Source organism: Lycium ferocissimum, chromosome 5 (genome assembly GCF_029784015.1).
Source record: "Lycium ferocissimum isolate CSIRO_LF1 chromosome 5, AGI_CSIRO_Lferr_CH_V1, whole genome shotgun sequence".
NCBI lineage: Eukaryota > Viridiplantae > Streptophyta > Magnoliopsida > Solanales > Solanaceae > Lycium > Lycium ferocissimum.
In genome coordinates, this window is record NC_081346.1 from 2774257 (window position 1) to 2798825 (window position 24569).

The 24569-nt window shown below is 34.2% G+C and overlaps 2 protein-coding genes and 1 pseudogene across 5 annotated transcripts; 2 read left to right on the top strand and 1 right to left on the bottom strand.

Moving 5' to 3' along the window:
• The first annotated feature begins 871 nt into the window (after positions 1-871).
• Positions 872-5262, top strand: LOC132055418 (sulfite exporter TauE/SafE family protein 3-like). Of its 4 annotated transcripts, none has more exons than XM_059447222.1 (13): positions 872-1230; positions 1316-1568; positions 2148-2307; positions 2721-2921; positions 2999-3063; positions 3161-3188; positions 3269-3360; positions 3516-3602; positions 3729-3779; positions 4037-4258; positions 4599-4692; positions 4804-4944; positions 5041-5262. In XM_059447222.1, the coding sequence occupies exons 2-13, from the start codon at positions 1362-1364 to the stop codon at positions 5124-5126; spliced, it is 1434 nt and encodes a 477-aa protein (XP_059303205.1). In that variant the 5' UTR covers positions 872-1230; positions 1316-1361; the 3' UTR covers positions 5127-5262. The 4 variants fall into 4 exon arrangements, with proteins under 4 accessions (XP_059303205.1, XP_059303206.1, XP_059303207.1 ...); XM_059447223.1 differs by having other exon boundaries at positions 872-1169; positions 1276-1568; XM_059447224.1 differs by having other exon boundaries at positions 872-1139; positions 1276-1568.
• A 452-nt stretch (positions 5263-5714) lies between these two features.
• Positions 5715-11928, bottom strand: LOC132055417 (protein disulfide isomerase-like 1-6). Its single transcript, XM_059447220.1, has 12 exons — positions 11224-11928; positions 10542-10671; positions 10134-10299; positions 9733-9851; positions 8833-8913; positions 8660-8749; positions 8496-8567; positions 8342-8410; positions 7429-7509; positions 7067-7201; positions 6216-6269; positions 5715-6127 (listed from the first exon to the last, which is right to left on the bottom strand). The coding sequence occupies exons 1-12, from the start codon at positions 11736-11738 to the stop codon at positions 6032-6034; spliced, it is 1608 nt and encodes a 535-aa protein (XP_059303203.1). The 5' UTR covers positions 11739-11928; the 3' UTR covers positions 5715-6031.
• A 4268-nt stretch (positions 11929-16196) lies between these two features.
• LOC132055185 (katanin p60 ATPase-containing subunit A1-like) lies at positions 16197-23941 on the top strand (annotated as a pseudogene).
• The last annotated feature ends 628 nt before the right edge of the window (positions 23942-24569 follow it).

Sequence of the window (24569 nt, forward strand, 5' to 3'; positions counted from 1 at the left end):
CAACTTATTTTTTTGAGTGACAGATCTATTTAATATTTTTTTCTCTCTCTAATTATAACAAATCTTACTTGATGGTAGCTATTAGTGATGACACTACGTAAATGTACGGGAGTATTCCTTTAAATGGAAAAGGTGTAAATATACCCTTAATTTTAATTTTGTGATTTAAAATAAATATATATTCTTATTAAAATAGTGGTATATATCTCTGTTATTACACAAATAGTGTAAATATATCCGTATCGTTATATAAATAATGCAAATATATTTTTTTCGCTGACAGAATTTTAAAAAACTAATCATTTAGCTTATTTTTTAATTTCAAAAAATGTCACGTGGCTTTAAAAAATAAGTCTACCTATTTTTTTAGTAGACTTATTTTTATATAGTCACGTGGTAATTTTTTTTTTGGTGGGTCGAGTTTAGTTCATTTAGAAAAATATCTCTGTGACTTTACAAAAAAATAAATCTATCCATTTTCTTAACAAACCAGACCCAAACCACAAGAAAAAAAAAATTATCATATGGCTTTAAAAAAATACGTTTATTAAAAACAAGTGTAGACTTTTTCTTTTTAAAGCCACATAATATTTTTAAAATTAAAGCATAAGCTAAATGATTTAAAAAAAAAAAATTCCATCAGCATAAAGGGTATATTTGTATCATTTGTGTAACGACAGGGGCATAGATGCATCACTTTTCTAACAATAAGTATATCTGCTCTAAATCGCAAAATTGAGGGATATATTTGCATCTTTTCCCTTCCTAAATTATGCTAAGCCGACCCTACATTTCTGTTAAAATTCTCTTTTTACTACTATATGATAAGAATAAACCCAATAATTCAGTACCGCGAGTTTCCCATATCTTAGTTTACGTCTTATGCATTAAAAAAGACTTCATTGGATTTATAGAAGGAAACAATACTTAGAAACATCTCAAATTTTAGCATTTAAATTGGCAGTGACATTACCACCAGCTGTTAAAAACTACTGGCCAGTGCCTTGCAAGGCTGACAGAGAGAAGTTCAAGTTGGGTTAATTTCAAACGTTGTCAAAAGCTAAAATCTACCTTCACTAGTTGCAGCTCTTCATCTTTACTCGGGTTGTTGGACCACTGCCAAATAATTTGTCTCATCTGTATAAAGATTGGATTTGTTGAACTCTCAAGTTGCTTTCTTTTTTTTCATATTTTATTCCCCAGAGTTGCTATTTTTCTATATCTACTTTGGTAATTCTTGATTTTCTTGCTTTTTAATTTGAGCTTCTTTTCCAGGTTTCTGACTTGACCAATCTTTTATTCTTGATTATTTCAGAAGAGTGGAAGTTAAGAGCAAAAACAAAGTGGGAATTTGGCAATTGATGGAGGATTTGAGAACATATAAAGTTGTGGTGAATTGTTTGCTTGTTCTAGCTTTAGCTATTGTTGCGTCTGGGGAGCAAATTTCAGAAGAGTCAACTTTGAGCAACAATGGAACAACTGATAGCACTGAGTCAAATTACTTGTTTGACCTATTCAATCTTCTTAGGTTAAAGAGTGAAATAATGCATTACCACCATGTTTGGCCTGTAAGTTTTTCTTCTACATTATAGTATCTTTCTTCCTTATCTATTTCTCCACCATATTTTGCCTTCGTTGACCATTTCCAAGATTAGCTTTTTGTTAGCGGTTAGTTGCTATGCATAAAGTTCAGCACACCAAGTGCGGTGTTTGGTTACCAGTTTACAATATCGCATAACTAATACATGTACAACTAAATTCATGGTGTGCGGAATTTGAAATAACTAATACATGAATAACTAAATACTGCATAACTAAACCGTACATAACTAATACATGCATAACTCTAACCAGAAACCAAACGAACCCTAAGGTTCTTATCACTAAATTCATTGTACTTTTGAAATTATGCATTCAAAACTTTACACTTGTCAAAAATTGGTGGGATTTCACGCACACACATCACTGACCCATGTCCCATGTCAAAATACTGGATTCAGTTGAACCGTAATGCATAAGTTGCATCCGCCTCTGTGACTGATTGACTTGCTGAATCTTTTTATTCTTTTGGCTGTTTCTATTTTTGGGCAAACTGTTGATGTCAAGAAGTGGATGTTATTACTACTGAAGAGTTGTATGGATTGCAGGAACTGGAATTTGGGTGGAGAGTGATTGTTGGTTCAGTAATTGGATTCTTTGGTGCTGCTTTTGGGAGTGTAGGAGGTGTTGGGGGAGGCGGTATCTTTGTTCCCATGCTTACTTTGATCATTGGATTTGATCCAAAAACATCAACTGCAATATCAAAATGTAAGAATTCATCTGTAACTTTATTTACACACACTTCTAATTGGAACTTGATTTTAAGAGGTTGAAGTTCTCTTTAGATATTACTCCAAAGTGCTTGCAAATACTTTGTGTCTTTTGATAGCTCGGCTATGGGTTCGGCAAAACGTAGTAGCTTTGACTCAAACTCTCTATTTATGTTTAAAAATTATCTTAATATGTATAAATAATTTATCAAGGACCCAGTAAGTTGCATTTTGTAGAATCCAGAACCCATCAACTCAAAACCTAGCTCCACCTCTACTTGTGAGAGGAGTCCCAAAAGACAGAAGGGAAAGGTTCCTTTGTCCTTTTATGATTACTAAATTAAACAAATTTTGCAACAACAATTTCTCCTTGGTTTAAGTTATTTTTGAGCTATTTGCTTTTCTTGCCAGGTATGATCACTGGTGCAGCAGGTGCAACTGTCTACTACAGTCTTAAGCTGAGGCATCCATCACTTGACCTGCCCATCATCGATTATGATCTAGCTCATCTTTTCCAACCAATGTTGTTGTTAGGGATCAGTATTGGAGTTGTACTAAATGTGCTTTTTGCTGAGTGGATGATTACAGTTTTACTGATGATTCTTTTCTTAGGTAACACTGCTATTTCCAGCTGCAATGTGATCCATTTTGACAACAGCACGTATTCTAATTGTTTATGGGACTTGCAGCTGCATCAACCAAGGCATTCTTCAAGGGCGTTGAGACATGGAAGAAAGAAACTATTATTAAAAAGGTTGTCTCTTTGTCCTTTTCTGTGATTATACAGTGCAAGACAAGAATGCTTTCAATATAAATTCTTATTTCTTAATAAATCTTTCTTTCACATCCAGGAAGCAGCTAGGCGCTCAACATCTAACGGTGAGTGTGTATCTTCTCTATCATCTACACCTCAACAAGTATGTTTGAATTTCTGAGTAATATTCTAAAACTGAAATCAGATACTGGTGGTGAAGAAGTTGCATACAAGCTGGTACCTGGAGGTCCAAAAAACGAGTCTACTTTTACAAATGAAGTTTATAAAGCAAAGGAGGTAATTAATACTCCCCGTGTCACAAATTTTTTCACACATTAAACTTTTCTGTCCATCCCAATCCACTTGATTCGTTATAAAAAAAATCCTGGTTTATATTTTTTTCTGATTTAGATGCGACATTTCTTCAATGCTGATTTCTTGAGCTACTCCAGGTTTCAATTTTTGATAATATGTACTGGAAGGATGTCAAGAGACTTATTGCTGTCTGGATCATAATCCTATTTCTTCATCTCTCCAAGGTTCCTGCCTTTACTACTGCTTGCATTTTCTCAAGAGCTTTTACACCGTAATGATTGCATTCTGTACGCTTTCATGCAAAATTGGCTTTACTGATTTGGAGCGTCTCTCTTCTTCGTTTTTTACAGAATTATGCACCAACTTGTTCAACAACATATTGGATCTTAAGCCTCTTGCAGGTAATTAATTGTTATTTAGACGTAAATGGAACTGTTTCTCAGATTAATTCCCCCTTCTTCTTATTCACATGTAAATGTTGGTCCGAAAGAAATGAATTAGACTATAAGTTGTGTGATCTGAGCTTACTTGGTAATTGATAACTTTGTAGCTTGCCTGTGTTTTCTGGTCGTGTCAAATGAGCCAACGAGCTTCTCATTCACTTAAAAAGAGAATTTCGACTACCGAAGTTAAAATTTCGTTTTATCCGACTTTTCAGCTCCCAATCGCTGTTGGAGCTTCTGCGTATGAAGCAGTTTGCTTGTACAGGGGATCGAGAGCAATTCTTTCAACTGGAGAAGCAGTAATAACGTGGAAAGTGCATCAGTTGATTCTGTACTGTTGCTGCGGCATTTTGGCTGGGATAGTTGGTGGCCTGCTAGGTCTTGGTGGAGGATTCATTTTGGGTCCATTGTTTCTTGAGCTAGGGATTCCTCCTCAGGTTCATTTCATCTCTTTTAATACCTCTAAAGTTCGGTTTAACGTCCCTCTGATTAAAGAGAGAAATATTTTGGACTTTGCAAATTAAACAGTTAATAATTTCTCAAAGAGGCACTCACAACCATATAGTCGCTACTAAAAAGCTGGAATTTTCTGTAGTTAAACAGCAAATTTCATCACTAATCCTATTTAGTGAAGAATTAGCAACGAATTATCAGATATTTTGTTAGCTACGAGCAATTTAGCGACTAATTCCAGCTTTTTTTGTAGTGAGTGGATTAGTAACTTTGTATTATTTTTCATTTCGTCAGACTGTTTCTCATAGAATTTTATAAATGTAGGTGTCAAGTGCTACTGCTGCCTTTGTGATGATATTTTCCTCCTCCATGTCCGTCATACAATATTACTTGCTAGGACGTTTTCCAGTACCATATGGTAAGGACGGCGCCTTGAAACCTTTCCTAGTAATGATCGATAAAATGAAGAAACCTGAGAATCAGTTTACTTTGTTACTAACCGGTTTTATTTTCTCTGATTATGTTTCAGCACTGTATTTTATTGCTGTGGCCAGTATTGCAGCTTTAGTAGGACAGCATGTTGTACGAAGAATAATTAGCATAGTTGGTAGAGCATCTGTGATTATCTTCATTTTGGCCCTCACAATCTTTGTGAGCGCAATATCATTAGGCAAGTTTCTTCTAATTTTCACTCAGATATTTTTCAAGTAAGTGGAAGCATTCACTAATTTTGATCATTTGCTCATTTATCTGTTTATGTCTGCAGGTGGATTTGGCATAGCAGATACAATTAAAAAGATCGAGGAAGGACAACATATGGGGTTTGATAATATCTGTGCATATAATCCTTAGCAAAAATTTCCGTTATTTAGATATTTGGTCATTGTCGATGTTCCCTTTAGTCATCTCTGGAAATCAACTATATAAATATTCTGTGTGGTCCTTCCATTCTTCGTAGTGTAAACATAAATTGATTCAATATTTCATCTGTCAATGTGTACAGAACAATGGTCTTCTATTTATTTATTTTTGGTTCACATTAATGTGGCTGATTTGCTAGTCCTCGTATAAGCTTGTTAAATGTTATGCAATCGTGATGAACGCTTCTCAACTCATATTTGCCTTTGCAAGATTTAGCTATAATACACTGTAGTTCGAAATTATCACTCTAAAGCAATTTACAATGTATTATTAAGTGTTAAGTTATAAAGTTCCAACTCTGTCATTAGACAACTAAAACGATTTGTATACGGTGACTCTTGAAAGTCAAATCAAACGATGCAAACCCAACATGCATTAAGGGTTATCTTTTAAGAACTATTTGATTGATGATGAGTGGCACCGAGAGAAAAATAAATGGAAGAAAACTTCATCAGCTTTTAAGATGTTCCTTTTTTTTGCTTTTTTTTAATAAGGTTTTTAAGATGTTGACCTTGACGATGAAAATGAAAGAGGATTTTTCTATTAGAAGTAAATTCCAGCGAGGTATAGTATGTCTCTGCATGTTTACATGAGTCGTCAAGGATTTAATTTCAGATTTTGGAAGGGGTTACAGAATTATTCATGTTTGCAACATTAATATGCTAATTGGAGGACTATTACTAGTCTACTCAACTGTGGACGTCTATCTCAACTCAATTCATTCATTGAGCAACTCTATAAAAAATCTACTCATATAACTGGCATGACGTCTATATATGTTGTATAATTATCCTCATCTTCAAACGAATTAGCTTGTCCCTGCATGCAACTGTTTCCTACAGTTCATCTCTGATTTCAGGATCTTGTGCTTTCAAATTCTTGTTGATGAGTGTAGCCAAATTTTTTACACTTGATTTTGTAGGAAACGGTATCTGCATAAGGAAATTCAAGTAGTAGGGAAGCCATTAAAATGGGGAGCAAGAATAATAAACCATCATATTGTATTGTCGTTAAACTTACCGGATTTGTCTTGTCATCTGCTGAGTAGAAGAGAAGTGTTGGATAATCATCAACCTGTATATTGTTGTTAAAAGCATAGTCAAAATTATAAGTTCATCATAATCAATAATCATTAACTATCTCGGTGCCATTTCATGAGCGCTTGTTTAAATTTTGCTTTTTCCATATTAAATTGCATCGTAAGATACTGCTTCTGGCCACATTCATCAGCATAAAAATGTGACTCTTCGCAGTTATGCTTCCTAAGAAATTGTGTACAACAGCCACTTTATGTTTGACAAGAAATAATTTAACTGTTTCTCTAGCACGAATAATATATGATAGAACTGGTGCGAAACTATTTCAAGATATAAAATAATGTAACAGAGTCCAATTAGGCATTTCATTACCAGCATAGTGTATTACAGAACATCAATCTAGTTTCCTATTAGTGATGGATAGTGATTTACGGTACCATCAATCTGAAGTAAATTCTGGGGGAACGGTTTGTCATTTGACATCCCCTTTCGGGAATTGTCAATTCCTTCCTTGCTCTATATATAATCCAATTCTCCGAATTGGAAAACTCGACCTTATGTCATATATATAGGTATGCTTAAGGGAGTCGTAACCTAATGCATATTCTGCAAAATATTGGTTTGAGATGAATTTATACAGAGAATCATGGACAGTGAGGATTCATATAGCGGCCCAACTTGTTTGGACTGAGGCGTAGTTGTTGTTGGTAACTTAATGCGTATTCCAGACCGACTGAACAAAATATTCAGGTGGAAATTTTTTCGTCTTAAATATAAAAGATCCGAGCAACGTATCAATTTAAAGCAAAGGAGTAAAGTATTTACTATCCTCACCTGTAATTTCGGGTGTTCATTTAGGGAAGCATCTATCCTTGCAAAGATCAAGTTATCCAAGCCTTTGAAATGCTTGGCCAACTTCTCCATTTGCTTGCTTGTGGTTTCACAAGTTATGCACCATGGTGTGTGTATCTTCAATAACACAAGATACATTATTATAGAATTATAACATTATCCACATCGCAGAATATCTTTAATGTGAGTTACTCAATAAAGGAAGAAATATGGGTAATTATATATTTATGTCATTTTTCCTCCACAGATAATTCATATACCAAATGCACAAGAACTCTAACAAACACATAGAATATGAGACTAAACTTTCAACAAGTGTCTGATCTGAGCAAAGCATTACAAACCTCTAGAAGAATGTTTGCGGGACTGTTCAGGATCAATTCATCAAAGGTCTTACCAACAACTGTCAGAATGCTCATGTTCTTCTGCAATTACAGAGCAAAGGTTTTTGGAGTTGATAAAACATTATTGTATAAACATAACTACATCAAATTCAAGCAAAAAGGAACAGATCAAAAAACATAAGCTGCATTTGTAATAGGAATTATGGGATTAAACAACTTCAGATTAGACCAGAGTAGAAGTTGATCAAACATCATAACAAAATCTGGAGCAGAGATGAAGCAGACCACAAAGTATGTTATGGCACGAAAAGGATGCTCCAGAACATGTAGATAAATTGATGCTCCAGCAGAAATGATCAGAACTAGTAAAGTTTATGCTCAAACAATGAACAGATATTGAGTAACACAAGAAAAGCCTGTTGAGCTATTATTACAAGTATAACGTCATTGTTGATTGAATGGATGGTTTGCTTTTTGCCATGTTATAGGAAAGTTGAGGTTTTGTCAAGTAACCTTTTTTTTTTGGTTGTTGTGACAACATCAATGTCAGCTAAAGGAAATCTAAATAAACAGCTGGTTCAACACGGCCTAGAGAGTCCACAAGTACCATTTGTCTTATGATGTTCAAATGCTAAATAACCAGCAGTATAATTTTTCATATTTTCCTCTTCTAGTTATTTTTACCGTGTAACCAACATTGTGTAATAAGTCATTCCAATAAATGGAAACATTCTCTGTAAATCCAGAGCATCTTTCAGTCAGCTAGTAGGGAAATTACCAGACCATTATGATAGATACAAGTATTATACTACCAACATAACTTGAACTAGGCAAGCTAAAGAACTGTGAATAATGTTTTCCTGATTGCCAAAACATAAATTGACATCATGAGATTATTGTTAAGAGAACTTACGTTATCAGGAATTGGTTGTGATTTGTAGTATGGTGACACAGTCCCATTCAGAAGACCTGAACAAAAGTCCTGCAGAAACCAATCAACAATGTGAAGTTCAGATCACAATTTGAAGAAGCCTAGAAAGAGAAAACAAACAGAGAGATATTGATACTTCTATGCTTGCTGGTGTGGCATCTGACTCCAACAAATACTTCAAGCTGCTACTGTAGTTGAAAGATACTACCTGTGCATCCACACAACGGAAAGGTTTGTCTGAGGAAACTTAATAAACAGCTTGTATCAAGAAGTTGAAAAATACTTCAGTAGAAAACTAACAACAGCGTCTTGTGATTCTTCTAGACCAAACATAGTAAGGAAGGGCTTTGCAAGATTGTCCTCTCTAATATCTACAAGTATGAACATTATCTGCAATCAAAAGGCAGATGTCAATCACACAAATCTAGAAAGGAAGAGTAATTTGCTTCACTAGATCCAGACAAGAGAGAAACCTTTGATTTGAACTTTCTTGCAACATTTTGCAAAGGTTCCACAAGTTTCTTGAAGTCATCAGGCTCAGCAATTATCAACACCTATATGGCATTGAAGCATAGGTAATCCAACAATTATCACAAGCACATTAGTGCATGATTACAGTCTACTTTAAAAATGCAAGAACTAGATATACATTACAATGTTTAATAACAGAAAATCTCTATCCAACAGCTCTAACTCCAGTTTGGTATTAAACAACTATAGATGCTCAGAATCGTAACGAACTTCTTCAGCAGTTTCCTCCTCTTATTATAGGTGTTTTGTTTTTGATAACAAGGGAACCCGCAGCCACTACCCTTCGGGTGCACACAGGGTAAAGTGCAATAGCCCGCAAACCACACAGGAGAGATAACCCACACTAGGCAAGCCTCGTGCGACCAACCCAGAAGGCAAAAATACCCTGTTGTCGTAGGCAAGGGGTTTCAAACTTGAGACCTCCATTATGGAAGTCCCATGCTTGACCAACCGACCCGGCCTTGTGGTTATTATAGGTGTGTTAACATATATTGGTGAAAGTAAAATGTCCACACAAGAAAAAAAGTAGAAATTATTGGTGTTACGGCTGACCTTCTGCTTCTCATGGATAAAACTGCTAACTCTATACCAGCCCAAAGATGAAGTAGATTAAATGAACACTGATATACAAGTGTTTCCACAAATATCAAAGGCTAACATTGTTTCAACAGTACAGGAGAACAGCCTTTGTTTTCTTCACCTATCTTTTATAGATGCAAGTCTTTGTATTATGAAATACGAAGAAGTGCACAAGCATATGAATTATGAATACATGGAAATGTCAAATACTTTCGGGAAACAGAAAATGATATGAAGTACAATGAGTCAGGCCCAACAGTTACCTGAAGTTTGCTTGTGCTGGAGTAAACTCTAGCAGCGTTAAGTTCAGTAAGTGCTGTAATTAAGGGGAACTTATTATCATCCAAAAACTGCAAGATTCCATCTGTAGAGAAGGTTCCTTCTGCAAACCACATCAATGATGTGAATAGTGAAATTTTATTAAGCAACGCAATGCTACTGAAAGAGAAAAATCAAGTCAAGATTCAAACATTAAAAAAATCTCCTAGAGATCAGCGAATGATATATCTATCTAATCTTTACAAGCTTTTAGCCATCCAACGAATAAATAGTTGTAGATTTAATTGCTCAGCTTCAGGCATAGTCAAGAACAACGAGAATAGTAATGCTTGAGCAATAAAGGAATGTAAAATGTATCTCTGGAATTTAATAATAGAAAACCTACCATATTCTGTGTATTTCTCTGGCTCGCTTTTAACTAGACCAAGGAAAAGACTGGCTGACTTAAAATCGGGGAAGAGGTGCTTGGCAATTTCTGCATTGCTAGTTTCCACAAACTGGATTTCATTGTCCATTTCGGCTGCTTTTCTAAATGCATCATAATCAGGTCCCTGTGTGATTATACATGAAGCAATGTGCATGTTAGAAGCAAATTCCACAGATTTTTCTGTTCAGTAACCTATTTAAATTTTGGTGAGGTGGGGGAAGTTCGATTAAAACAAGAAGGTAAACACCAAAAATGCCCTACTATGTTTTATGCATTATAAAGCAGAAAACTAAATGTACGAAATGATTCCATCATTTTAACCAAACTATGAGTTGAAGAGTGAATAAAGTTGTTAAGTGTTCATACCTCAAATTTCTCAAACAGCCCAACCACAAACATTGAATGCTTCTTGAGAAAGTGGCTTGCCTCAGCATCTGAGCTAATTCTAATAATAGGTACACCTGTCTTCTTCCTTGCCCAGATTACAAGTTCTTCCCTGATTAACATCCGGTGGCACAAATGTGAATCAACAATTCGGATGCACATATGAAAGTACAACAAAAAGAGCTACACAAGCCTGTCCTCCTAATTTTATTAATGTACTTGCTTCCTCCTATCTATGTCCCAATTTATGCGGCACTTTTTGTTTTCCGAAAGTCAACTTGTCTAATCTTTTACTATTCCCTCCATCCCAATTTATGTGACACTATTAGTTTTCGGAAAGTCAATTTGACTAATCTTTTACTACTCCCTGCGTCTCAATTTATGTGGCACTTCTCATTTTCCGAAAGTCAGTTTAACTAATCTTTTACTACTCCCTCCGCCCCAATTTATGTGGCACTTTTCGTCTTCCGAAAGTCAATTTAACTAATCTTTAATAGTCTCTGTCCCAATTTATGTGGCACTTCTCGTTTTCCAAAAGTCAACTTGACTAAACTTCGAAACTAAATTAGATTATATCAACTCAATATTTTAAAATTAAAATTCAGATACTCAGAAACTATACAAAAAGTAGTATAACTTGCAATTCGATGAAAAAACTGCTTACGCGGAGAATCCACCAGTGTAAGGTTGAGAAGTGCCATTAACAAACAAAAGCAAAGTAGGAAACCCTTTGATCTCAAGAGTAGATGCAACTTTAGGGTATCTTTCAGCATCAATCTTAGCCATCAACAGAGAACTCCCTAATTCTTTAAGAGCAGTAGCTGCCTCAGCAAATTTTGGCATTAACTCAGCACTCCTAACACACCAAGGAGCATAACCAAGAACTAAAACATACTCATTTCCATCAATTGCTCTTTTAGTATTGTCATTGTTAAGTTCAAGTACTATTCTTTGTGCTTTACTTACAAACTCAGCTTCAGTGGGTTTTTCATGGTGGGCCACTTGGGGATTTTCTTCTTGTTCATCTAATGCTATGAGTTCTTCTAGACCTTCCACGTCATCACCATCTTCATCAGTTAAGTCAAGCTCTGAAGAAATTGATGGAGTTAAGAAGTTGAGCAAGAGAAGAAGGAGTAAGGAGAAAAAGATGAATCTTGAAATGGGTTTTGGAGTATACATGGTTTGACTGTCGAGTGTAAAGATCCAATTTTTATTGGTTTTCTACTGAAAATGGCTGCAAAATTGATTGGGATCTATGGTGATTTTGAGTGATGAATATGTTGGAAAGATCTCAAAGTGTGAAGTGAGAGAGAAAAAAGAAGTGAAAAGGGTGAAGACACGGAAGAAATAGGAGGAGCATTTTTGACCACAGTCTATAACAAGTAAATACGTTAAATTGAACGTCAATCGCGCCACCATAAGGGATGGTTTTGGTTCAGAGACAAATCTATATATAATATAAAGCTAGACATAAATAAAGTGACGTGACACTTATGACCTATATATTTATTTATTTATTTTTTCATTTTTTTTGGACAATTTCCCCTATTTCTCTATTTTTATTATACAAAAATAAATGCAATTACAACACAATTAAATGAATTGGCATTTCATTGTAAAAAAAAAAAAACGTTCCATACTCAATTAAGTGGGATGGATTCATATTATTACACCACATTAACGATGAAGTGGGGTTAATTAAGCAGAATATGTGCACACTCTTCATCTTCCCCACCCCATTTTTCATCCCACGTTCTTCATCATAATTGCTTTGTATATTTTGGTTATATAAATATCTGTAGATAATGCACTAATTCTGAACAAGAAGTACAGGTAAGTCTCCTTATTTATATTGTCTTCCTACTTCATTTCCAGAACTTCTCATAATTGATACTATGATTTATTAATTAATAACTGACACCCATTCCTATTTTGTATGTAGCTTTTGGATGAATGAATGCTCAATGCTCAGTGAAACTATAAATAAGTAGTTTATAACAGTATAAGACTCATTTCTTTTTCTTACTATCTCTTTCACTTTGATTTGAAAAATGATAGTAAATTTATGTTAGATTCTCATGAATGAATTAACTATTCTCTTTCAAAGGAATTTGCCTTGATGATTTGGGTTGGATACTAATGAAGTCTCAATAACCCAGCTTCTTTCCTTAAACTCACATTTAGAAGATAAATCTTTAGATGTCATAACTCATAAATAGGATTATTAGGATTTCCAAATAGGAAATTTTGTACTATGAGAACTTGAAACATGCAATTAGGAGATTCTAGAAAACCAATGATCGTCAATTATAATTGGTTCATCCTATCTTTTATTAACAAAAACAAAAAGTCGTTATGTTTCTCCTACATCTTTGTATTTTTTTTTCATCTTTAAACTAGATAAATGACGTGATAGAAAGACAGTATAGCTAATTGCCTTTTTTTCTCATTTAAATTAAACAAAAATAATAGAAGAAATTCACGCAACTTGATTTCGCAGATTTAGATCGATAAATAAGATTTCGCATTTTCACTCCTTTCCATTCATCTTTGTTGTTGCTATATTTCTTTACGTTCTTATTAGGTTTAACAAGGAGAATATTATGAAAGCATTGACATCAAATTTTCTAACAAAAGGGAAAAAGTTAGAAATATACATGTATTAATCAATGCACATAAGGAAAATCCATCCAAATTTTGTTAGACATATATATATATGCTGATATTCACATAAAGGATAAACTTCTAGAAATTATGATCTTTCTCGACGTGTTCTTCTAAGAAAAAAATATTATATGATTTTCAAATCTGTTTTTTGATGACTACAACCCATCCAAATATTTAGACATATGCACATGAAGTGATTAAAAAAAAAACTATCTTGCTCAACGTGCTCTTTTAAGAAAAATTAATAATATTAAATGATATTAAAATCTATTTCCTGATGACTATAACCTAAGCCAAGGGGTGAAAAGTTTATAAAACTGTGTTAATAATATAATGAGTTACAACTTGAAATTTAATATTTTCAGATAACTTAAAAAAGAACGAGTTTAAGTATTTCGAAAATTCAATTTGCTCGAAGCATGAACAGTCAATTTGCAAGATAATATCATTAGAATTGCAAACAATTCAAATAGTGACCACTTTTTGACATGGACAAGAAAGTGATTGCACATATTTCCAAGTAAAAAAACAACCGTAATAACATGCACAGTTGGAAACTCTTCAAGTTCAAGTTAACAAGAAATTATGAAAGAATAAAAAGTAAAAAAATTACTGCATTATTAATCGAACTAATAATAAAATAGAAAATGCAAAGACACAATTATGCAAATGAGTTAAATACACATTCTAATATTCTATCAAGGCTTTGGTTTAATCTATTCGGATATGAAACACTAAAATGATTTTTTAACATAATTTCTATATCAAAATATTATTAAGAGGATTATTTCATATATTTAAATTTTTAATAATTTTTTCTTTACAACCGCGCGAAGCGCGGACAAGTGTACTAGTTATGTATACGACTAGTAATGTAGAAATTAATTATACAGATATTATTAAAATAAAAATTAATTAAGCAGAAACTAATAATATTGGAACAGTAATGCAAAAAGAAAATCTTGAATATTTAATTTAATATAGTATTACATATTAGTACATATGTATAATTAAGATATTATTTACTTTTTAAGAATTATGAAAGTTGTCTTGCTATTATGAGAGTTAATTTGGTTATTTTAGCATTTTGCCTCATGTACTATTAATTTCCGTATTCTTATTTTACCTTTTATTCGGCATAATAAAATATATAAATTTCTTTACAAGTTATGCAGATATTATTTATGCTAACGGGGAAAAGAAAAATGCAACCAAATATTGAATAACAGTGGAAATTTTTCACACAAATTAAAAATTAATAACCAAATAATGTATTATTTAATACAGAATTTTATGCAAGTATCAAATGCTCATACTTCATACCAAACGGCCCTAATGCTATCACTTGACCTACGATTTCAGTATTTCACTCAACCAACGTGACGGTTGAAGAAATATAGATCTTGCACAACTTAGGAAATACTGTAACAACATAATTATATCACACTAATAACATATATATATATATATATATATATATATATATATATATATAGGGTTGTCTAGCTTAATCTTAAGCCAAGTGACATTCACATTCTTTTTTTCTCTTAACTAGGGTGATATCGAATCTAATTGAAATTAAAGTAAATTACAGATTTCACCATAATTCTTTTTATTAAATTTACTCACCTAATTTGGTGAATTTGATTGGTGAAATATAGTTAATTGATATTCTTGAATCTAATTTATAGTTAAAAATACTTCTTTAAATGGTAAGAGATAACATTACATGGTATAATTTCAAAAAAAAAAAGAAAGAAGGCAATACTGAATATCTTAATAGAAAAAATAATATCGCAGAACATATATCAATTACATGATTTGATGACTATTTATACTTTCGGATACGTTAATATATAAAATATGACTTATGACTTTTTATACTTTGGGATAAGTTAATAAATGAATTTAGGTCAAATATTAAAGATTTGATGACTTTAAAAATTCCAAGCAGCAAAATAGGATCTTAAATAAAATAGCTATATTATTATATAGTAAGAAGAAGAAAAAATAGGGATGACAAAAAAGATTTAGGTTTGGCCTATTAAAAGAAAATTGACAACCCATATGATTTTCTCACTAAATGCTACATTTACTGATAAGGTTATTAGATGTAAGGAAAAAAAAAAGGTAGTATGATTTACTTTTCAAATTTAAGATGAGACTTGATTGTTCATTGCTCTTGTAAGGCTTCCAAAAATATGGTAATTACACTTGACATCCTAACATTTTTTTTGTTCTTACTCTTTTCAGCCATTCCTCTCCTACTCTATTTTATATAAATAGATAATAATTTTGAAGCGAAAGAATAAATAAAAAACTAATATAAGAAAAGGGGAAATTTCTATATTATAATAAATGTTATAATTAAATAAAATTACAAATAACTTACATATTTAAAGTGCGAGAAAATTATTACTAATGGTTGGTAATATGTTATTAACTAATTTTTGTTCATTTTCTTATTTTTGAATGATAACTGTTCAAAACTATTTATTACTTTTTGTATCTTTGTTTTAATATTTCATGAAAGTAATTCCGGCACATTTACCATAGTAAAGAGAAAATATTGTTGTTGTTTTTTTATTTATAGTTTTAGTATATTTTATATATTATATAATTTTGAAGCAAAAGAATAAATAAAAAACTAATATAAGAAAAGGAGAAATTTCTATATTATAATTTTTTTTACTAATTATATTTTAATATATTTAGAAAAAATATTTTATTTATAGTTTTAGTATGTTTTTTTTACTAATTATATTTTAATATATTTAGTTATGAATATACATCATGGGGAGGTGCAAGCGCAAAATTTTCATAGTAAAAGGAGGATGTATTTGTCACTGAATCAGAGTAGGAGAGGTGTTTAGTGCAACAGCATTGCATAGTTCTCTGCCGGTAAGTTTCAAGCCTTTCTCCTGAACCCTAGTTGTAGTAAGCATATAGTGTTAAGTTATTTTGAAGAAGATGAAGAAGTTGATGATGATGAGTGATCGTGAACGTAATTACTCCGTGAGAGCTAAGAAGATGAAGAAAATGTTCGAGATTTTCGACGCTAATAAAAATGGGTATCTCTCCCTGACGGAGCTGGTGGCTTGGATCACTGCTGTAGACCCCGAATTGAATTACAATATTAGAAGGATTCCGGATGTCCTTTTAGAATACCTCCACTCTTTCATCAATAGTGTATATGGTGCCCTAGGCATAACGTATGTTGGCTTCACCCTAATTTATGAGTTTAAAAAACGTGACCTTGATCGTGACTTGGACACCCTCCAATTCCAGCAAGATAAAACAGCTCATGCAATTCAGCAGGTACTAATATTTACATTTTTGATAACGTTGCAGACTCAAATCAAAATGACAATATTGCACAAAGCTTATACTTACACTCCCATAGTTCGAATCTAATTGCCCCATCAGAGAGGAGAGGATGAAGAAAATCTTCGACAAATTCGATGCTAACAAAGATGGCCATCTCAGCATGATGGAGCTGGTGGAATGGATCATGGCCGTAGAACCCAAATTGGATAACTACAACCACTGTCAAAAGGTTCTGGCTTTCCTTTCAGACTACCTCGGCAGCAGTTACCCCTTTACCCTAGTTGGTTATAAAGGCCTATGCTATACTGGTTTCACCTTAATTTATGAGCAAAAAAAACGTGACCTTGATCGTGACTTCGACACCCTCCAATTCCAGCAAGATAAAACAACTACTTATGCAATTCAGCAGGTATAAGGTGAAATCCCTTGAGTCTCTAGCCTTTTAATCAAGCCAGATTAATATTCACTTACTTTATGATTGTGCTAGTGTTCAAAGAGGGTCAGACTATCACCCACAAAGACAACAGAGAAGAAGAAAACCACACATCAACTTCAGGCAAGTATCTATCTTCCATATCTTAAATAATCTTTCACCTTCGCTTAACTTTCTGTTTTTTATGAAATTTTTATAGGGAGGACTGATCAGCATTGCTGAGCAGGTAAATAATTACAGAAACACAGTGCAACAAGTGGTACAAATACCTCATCTAACTTTATTACTATTCGAGAACATTTTGATAATGTTGCTTTTTAAGCCGTAATCTAGACATAAATGACAAAAAATATTCTACCAAACTACAAGTGTAAATAGTCTTTAATCTTCGCTCTACAAGGCCAAATTGACTATAGATTATATTTTATATAAAAGTGGTAGAGTTTACTGTTATAGTTAATGAAATTCATTAAGCATACGTTAAATTGATTGTAGCTACATTGTACAACACTCCCTCACCTAGCCAGAACTTTTGGTAGCTGTATCCAAGAAAAAGTCAGTGGGGAGGATAAAGCTGAATTTAAATATTGGCTATACATAACTTTCCGGTGCTGACTTTGGATTCTGAATTCGTAATTTACTTCAATTTATCTTCACTCTATTTTTACCAAGCTGTGACTTTAAGTCATTTATAATATTCTTAGCGTCTTTCTTCACAACTATCAGAATGCTGTAGAAGGCGTTAAGTCAAAGGGAGAGTATAAAGGGCCTGATCCTCAGCTGGCTGCTACTCTTGAAAAGGAAATCTTGGGTACTAATACAGGGGTGAGATGGGATGATGTTGCAGGACTGAATGAAGCAAAGAGGCTTTTACGGGAGGCAGTGTTACTCCCACTGTGGATGCCTCGATATTTCCAGGTACCGCTGATAGTTGATTCTGAATATAAGCATACTAAGAAGGATGAGTGTGTGTTTGGTACGACGGAAGTTATATTTCAGGAGAATATTTCATCATTTGCTGGTGTTCGCAAAGTGGGGAAAATTATGTCATTTTCTTTATAACTATGTTAACTTTAACTTCATATTGATCGCGCCAAATAACATTTAGACATTATTATTTAACCTTACTGCTTACAAATTTTCAACAAAATACTTCCGAATTCGCTAGTATTATTGTTATTATTATTATTATTACTATTTAGTATATATTTTACGGAAAATCAGATGAAACACCGAAGACGTTTTCTAGGAATCTGTTTTCCTGAAAAAATGTTTTCGTCAAAGGAAAATGACTTCCACCATACCAAACACGCATCATATTTTCTTTTCTTTTGCCTTGTAACAAACTGTTCATCAGAGGTGGATATGCTCCTCGCGCATAATTAAGATAATAAGCTGGTAATAGTTTTTCCTGTACCTTAATTATCTCATACATTTGTCGTCACGCAACAAGGATACAATTTGATCCAATGGAAGTTGCAATTTCTTGCTGATATATAAGTTTTGAGTTGCAGCTATGCACATGTTGTAACTACATGGAACATTAATAGAAGACTAATGAATACTTATTATGCAACTTCTATATAGTTCACATATTCAATGTTACTTGCAGGGAATCAGGAGACCTTGTAGAGGAGTTCTTATGTTTGGTCCTCCCGGCACTGGGAAAACACTCTTGGCGAAAGCTGTTGCTACGGAGTGTGGGACAACATTTCTGAATGTTTCTTGTTCTTCGTTGTGTGCAAAATGGTACGGGGAGGGGTGAACGATTGGTACGGTGCTTGTTTGATCTTGCCCATGCTCGTGCTCCAAGAACAATTTTCATTGATGAGATTGATTCTCTTTGCAGTGCCAGAGGGTAAGTAACCTGTTCTTTCTAAAGTGATTTCATATACATAGCTGAGGATATTTCTCATTGTCTTGCTGTTGTGTAAGGTTTGTTTTCGTCACCATAGGTGATAAAACTTCTAGGCGTAGATATATGTTTACGGGTCTACACTTCCTAGTAACTAGACTTCCACCATCTAATAGAACTTGATTGGTGATGGACCGTATATTAGTTTCATGACCAGTTTGTTCTTTCTTTTTACGGAGTAAATAAGTGAAGTGCCTCTACTAGTCCAAAGCTTTGCATAGGAACTTCAGAGAGCAGAGAAGGTTAAAGCAAATTTGAAACCTTAGAAGAAGGCCTAGTAGGAAGGAATTTAGAGGCTGTATATTTTATCAAAACTGAATCATACTTTAGTTTCATTTGAGCAGCTTAGTCTGCACTGCACTGATAATGCATCCATACATACTGGCATGTATTTGATTTTCGACCATAGAGATTTTTATCAAGCTACCAATTATTGCGTCTGAGCAGTGCAATTGGAGGTCGCAGTGACTTTAAACTGATATTTGCTAGATCATATCTATAGCATGTTGATTATTATCTTATCAGGTCATCAATTAATGTTTTATCATAAAGATTTATGATATTTATATTATAAGTAACTTGATTATTGTGAAAATAATTTTTATAACATCAATGCATAAATGATAAACCTTGAACTCTAAATATTTTGTCCTGCTCCTTTTCCCTTCACCTACCTCTAACATATTACTCCCTCCGTCCCAATTGAAGTGTCTTAGTTTGACTCGGCACGGAGTTTAAGAAATAAAGAGAGACTTTTGAATCTTGTGGTCTTAAATTAAAGATGTGTGAGGTCTTTTAAATCTTGTGGTCTTAAACTTGCCTTGGAACTGGAAAACTTACTAAATATAGAAAGAGACACTTTTTTTGAGACAGACAAAAAAGAAAAGTAAGACACTTAAAATGGGACGGAGGGAGTATAAGTTACTTGATTACTGTGAAAATAATTTTTATAACATCAATGCATAAACCTTAAACTCTAAATATTTCGTCCTGCTCCTCTTTCCTTCACCTACCTCTAATGTTTGCATACATTTGACACTAACATTTATGAATGTGCTCAGTTTCCAAAAATCATTTATGAATGTGCTCAACAATCAACATTAATGTGAGCATAAATAAGCTCTTACAATTATAATTTCTTAGTTTTAATCCGAGGGGTAAAACTTCATCAACTCTGAATCTGTTTCTTAGGGCTTCAGGAGAGCATGAAATATCCCGAAGAGTGAAGTCTGAACTTCTAGTTCAGATCGATGGGTTAAACAACTCCACTAATAATACTGCAGGCAAACCAGTGACAGTTTTGGCAGCAACAAATTTCCCCTGGGATCTTGATGAGGCACTAAGGTTAACTTTACTCCTCAAATTCCTAGTCAAGACTCGATATTTGCTTTTGTAACTGTGATTTGTGTTCTGTTCCATATCTGGATCTTGTCTAATTGCTGATTCACCGTACAACTGTAGGAGGCGGCTAGAAAAGCGGTTTTACATCCTGCTTCCTGATTTTAAGAGCCGTAAGGAGCTAATAAAGATAAACTTAAAATCAATCGCGGTAAGCTCTGTCTTGTTACTACTGTGCTTCGTCTGCTATATAATCATCATATGTATCTGCTCAAAGAATAGATTCAATGTTCAAAGTCAATAAAAGGAATGCCTTACGGTAAACACTGAAAATTTTCAGACTTAAAAAGAAAATGTACGCATACATAATATTTGAACTACCTAGCAAGTAAGCTATACTATGTGGCTGCATATTATAGTTCAGTGATTGTCATGATCACAAGAATACAATATTATGGTATATAAAAGGGACAAAAATGTAAAAAAGGAAGAAATTAATTATAAGAGACCTTTTGGTTACATCTCAACATAATTTTTAAGGTACTAGAATGACAAGGAAGGGTGATGCTGGAAATATATATGAATTTTAGGCCTTATTTGTCTGCACTTAATGGAGGTCTGAATCTGAATGGTTTAGACCTCAGGCCATTAAGTGCATTTGTTTACATTACGATCTAAACACTCATTTGATCTAAATAAGCCTTAATCATCAAGATGTTGAACAAAGTCTTAATTATCATTAAGAGATATTTTTGTATGGATAATTTTTACTACCACTCTATCCACAACCAGATCTACCCCCACCCACCCCTCCAACTCCACCCACCCACGCCCACCCATCACTCCTCCACCACTAACCATCTCTGCCATCACAACCACCACTACTATCAACTATCCCACCCTCCTAACCTCCCTCCCAACCCTCACCCTCCACCTCACCCCTACCAACGCACTACACCCCCCCCCCCCCACCACCACCACTGAACACCTCTGTCATTCACAACCATCACCACCATCATTGTCAACCACCACCACCACCACCACCAACGTCGCCAACCACCTCTGACAACCATTATTGTCAGTCGCTACCACACCTGCCACTTCCATCATTATAATTATATCAACAGCCACCGCTGTCGCCGCCACCACCGTCATCGTCGTCGCCGCCGCCCCCACTATCAGCCACACCACCACTGCTGTCAATCCTTACTATCACCACTTCTACCATTGTTGCTTCCAGCCCACACGCAAGCGTACGTGGTCGTCAAGTAATATAGTGACTTGTTAAAGTCGGATATCGTATCCACAGAGACTTATGATCAATGATTCAACGAGAATTCACTATTACTCCTGATTATGCAAGTAAGAAAGAGAATGGTTGTTTTGTTTTATAAACTAATGCAAAAAGTAAATAACTAACTACTTATGCGAATAATTTGTAACGAACGTTGTTTGACGCTTGAGTTTACCACAGAGAGAGAGAGAGAGAGAGAAGAACATTCCAGTGTTACGGCACTTTCGTATTCATGTTGCGCACTCACTTTCATTGACTTTATTCTTTATAGAGTTATTGATTGACAGGGTTTATATTATGACTACGAATCTTTCGAGTTCTCTAGTCACCTATTTGTATTACTTCCACGCCTATATCTCTATGGTCATGAACATTCACATATGCATTTATATTTCCTGTATATCAACCAAGTAGGGTGAATTAGGTATATCTCTATCCTTGACGCAAATCCGATCCTCGATGCCCAGGGTTAAGATCCTATTGTACTTAATCTTCGTTCTATCTTAGTATTTCTCTCTCGAGTTCAATCTAAGAATCAAATATGTACCCTACTGGTCGCGAAGCAGTAAAATAGTCGTGCACAAGAATAAGTAAATAACTCATATGATAAATATAGTAAACGTCAACTCAAGTTCATACTACAACAATCATACTATGGCACAAGCTCAACACAACTTGTGATCCATTTTACACTTAGCAAGAATTCCTTGGAGTCACTTTCAGCTTCCTTTACTCGCTGGGCGAGTGTCAAGGCGTGAGTGTCTTGCGCTATGGCATGAGCTCAGCGAGGTGGTCGTCCCTTTTTACACTTAGTCATTTTTTCACACTCTTCACTCATGGACCATATCACTCGCTGAGCGAGTGCTATGGAGTGTGGTTGTCTCGTTGTGGCTTAAGCTCAGCGTGGCAGTGATGCCATCTTATACTTAGACAATTTACATACACGTTTCCATTTTCATCCAAATCACCACGTTTTCCTCGCAAATTACCTAATTGCAACAACACACATGTGTTAGTTCGTAATGCAAGATCAATGATTAGTTAGGTGTATTTAGCTTAATTCGTCCTCTAAACAAGGTACAATATGGGCAAAATACGGCGGTTAAGCGTATAAATACGCCTAACATCAACCATCATAACTAGCACCCGTCAACTCCCACCACACATTCTTTAGCCGCCACCACCACCACCGTCAATTACTAACATCAACCAACTCCACCATCACAATCACCACCACCACTACCAACCGCCACCATCGCGCCAGTCACTACAACACCAACTACCTCCACCATCACAAGTATCACCACCCCACCACTACAAAGCATCGCCACCACCACCGGCGAACATAAATATTTCATTTTCCTATCAAATAATAATTTTATTTTATTACATTTATATTATTTTCTAATATTTAGTTATTTTTTTATTTGAGTTGTATATTTATTATGTTTAAATAAATACATTTTGCACATTCAGATGTTGAAAAACAAACGGTCTTAATCATTCAGTGTTCAGATCAAGAGACAACATCTTAATCATTCAGATGTACATTTAGGTTCAGACATCTTAATCTTAATGAAAATAAATGAGGCCTTGTACATAAACTTTTGTTACATCATGACATGAAAACAGACTCAAATATTTTCTCTGCGCTTGGGATATGCTGGACAACTGCTATCATCTAAGGCAACTCCAGGATTTAGAGTTAGTGGGCCCAAATTGAGCGTGTAACATTTTGTGTAAATTTTAATTTGTTTCGCATTGCATACAAAGTTCGAGCCGAAAGTAATGTGTTCAGTTGAACCACAGACCCTGTCCTAGATTTGCCTCCGGTTAGTACTGCCCCTTGAGATTGAAAAGAAGATTTTGTTGATACTAATAATCTGCAACATGAATGCCAGTTAGCTCCCGGCCTGGATATTGACCCAGTGGCACGAAGAACAGAAGGTTACAGAGGGGACGATCTAACAAATATATGCAGAGATGCTTCTTTAAATGGGATGAGACGTAATATAGTAGGGAAAAACCCAGATGACATTAAGAACATATCCGAGGCTGAGATTTCGGAAATTCCAGTTATGATGGATGACTTCCTAGAAGCTATAGATAAAATACAACCTACAGTTTCTGCCGGGGACATTGAACGACATGAGAAATGGTTTTCAGAATTTCGATCAACATAGAAAATCAGGTAACTTATCAAATGAAAACACTTAAATTGTTAGTGTAAATGCAGTACCTCTTTTTTTTTGGTCTCGACATACACAGTGATGTTTGACATTGGTGATGCCATAGTTGTTATTCTTTCTGTTTGGTTCTCAATCTATTTTGACATTGTCGATTGCGTCTTTCTGTAATGAAAGGTTCACCCTTGGTTTGGTTTATAATACTGCGGACATGAGTTTCAATCCCAAATCTATTTATCCTGACCTAATTTTGCCTCTGTTTTTGGTAGTTCAAGCCTGAAAGTGGAGGTACTGATTCATATAACTGTAATACAAATGTCTATAACAAAGAAATGAATCTATTTTTTGGTATGTTTACCACACATATTCATTCCCATTCTAAAAATATTTGATATACACCCATATGGGATTTATCTTCAAATGGTCTTTTTTCCACACGTTCTGCTTATCAGGTTATCATTCACAGAAATGCTGGCCAGTTTCAAATAACAAAGATTTTAGATGGATTTGGAAGCTCAAAACCCTGAATTAAGTTAATTTTTTCCCATGTCTTTGTTATTCATGAAAGATAACCATCAAACAACTATCTCCACTCTGTTGGAATTAGTAGTGACAATCTATGCCTTTCTGTAAGAATGCTTCTGAAACATCTGAACATATATTCTTGGTTTGTAGTAATGCCACAAAAAAGGGGTACGAATACTAGTTATAACACATTAAAAGAGTTTCTGTTTGTAGTTGCACAAAAAAGGTAACCTATAAAATGCTAGTTCCATTCCCAATTCATTAATTAGTACATTTTCCATCATTTACTTGATTAGTGCATTTTCTTATTTAAGAATGAAGTAGT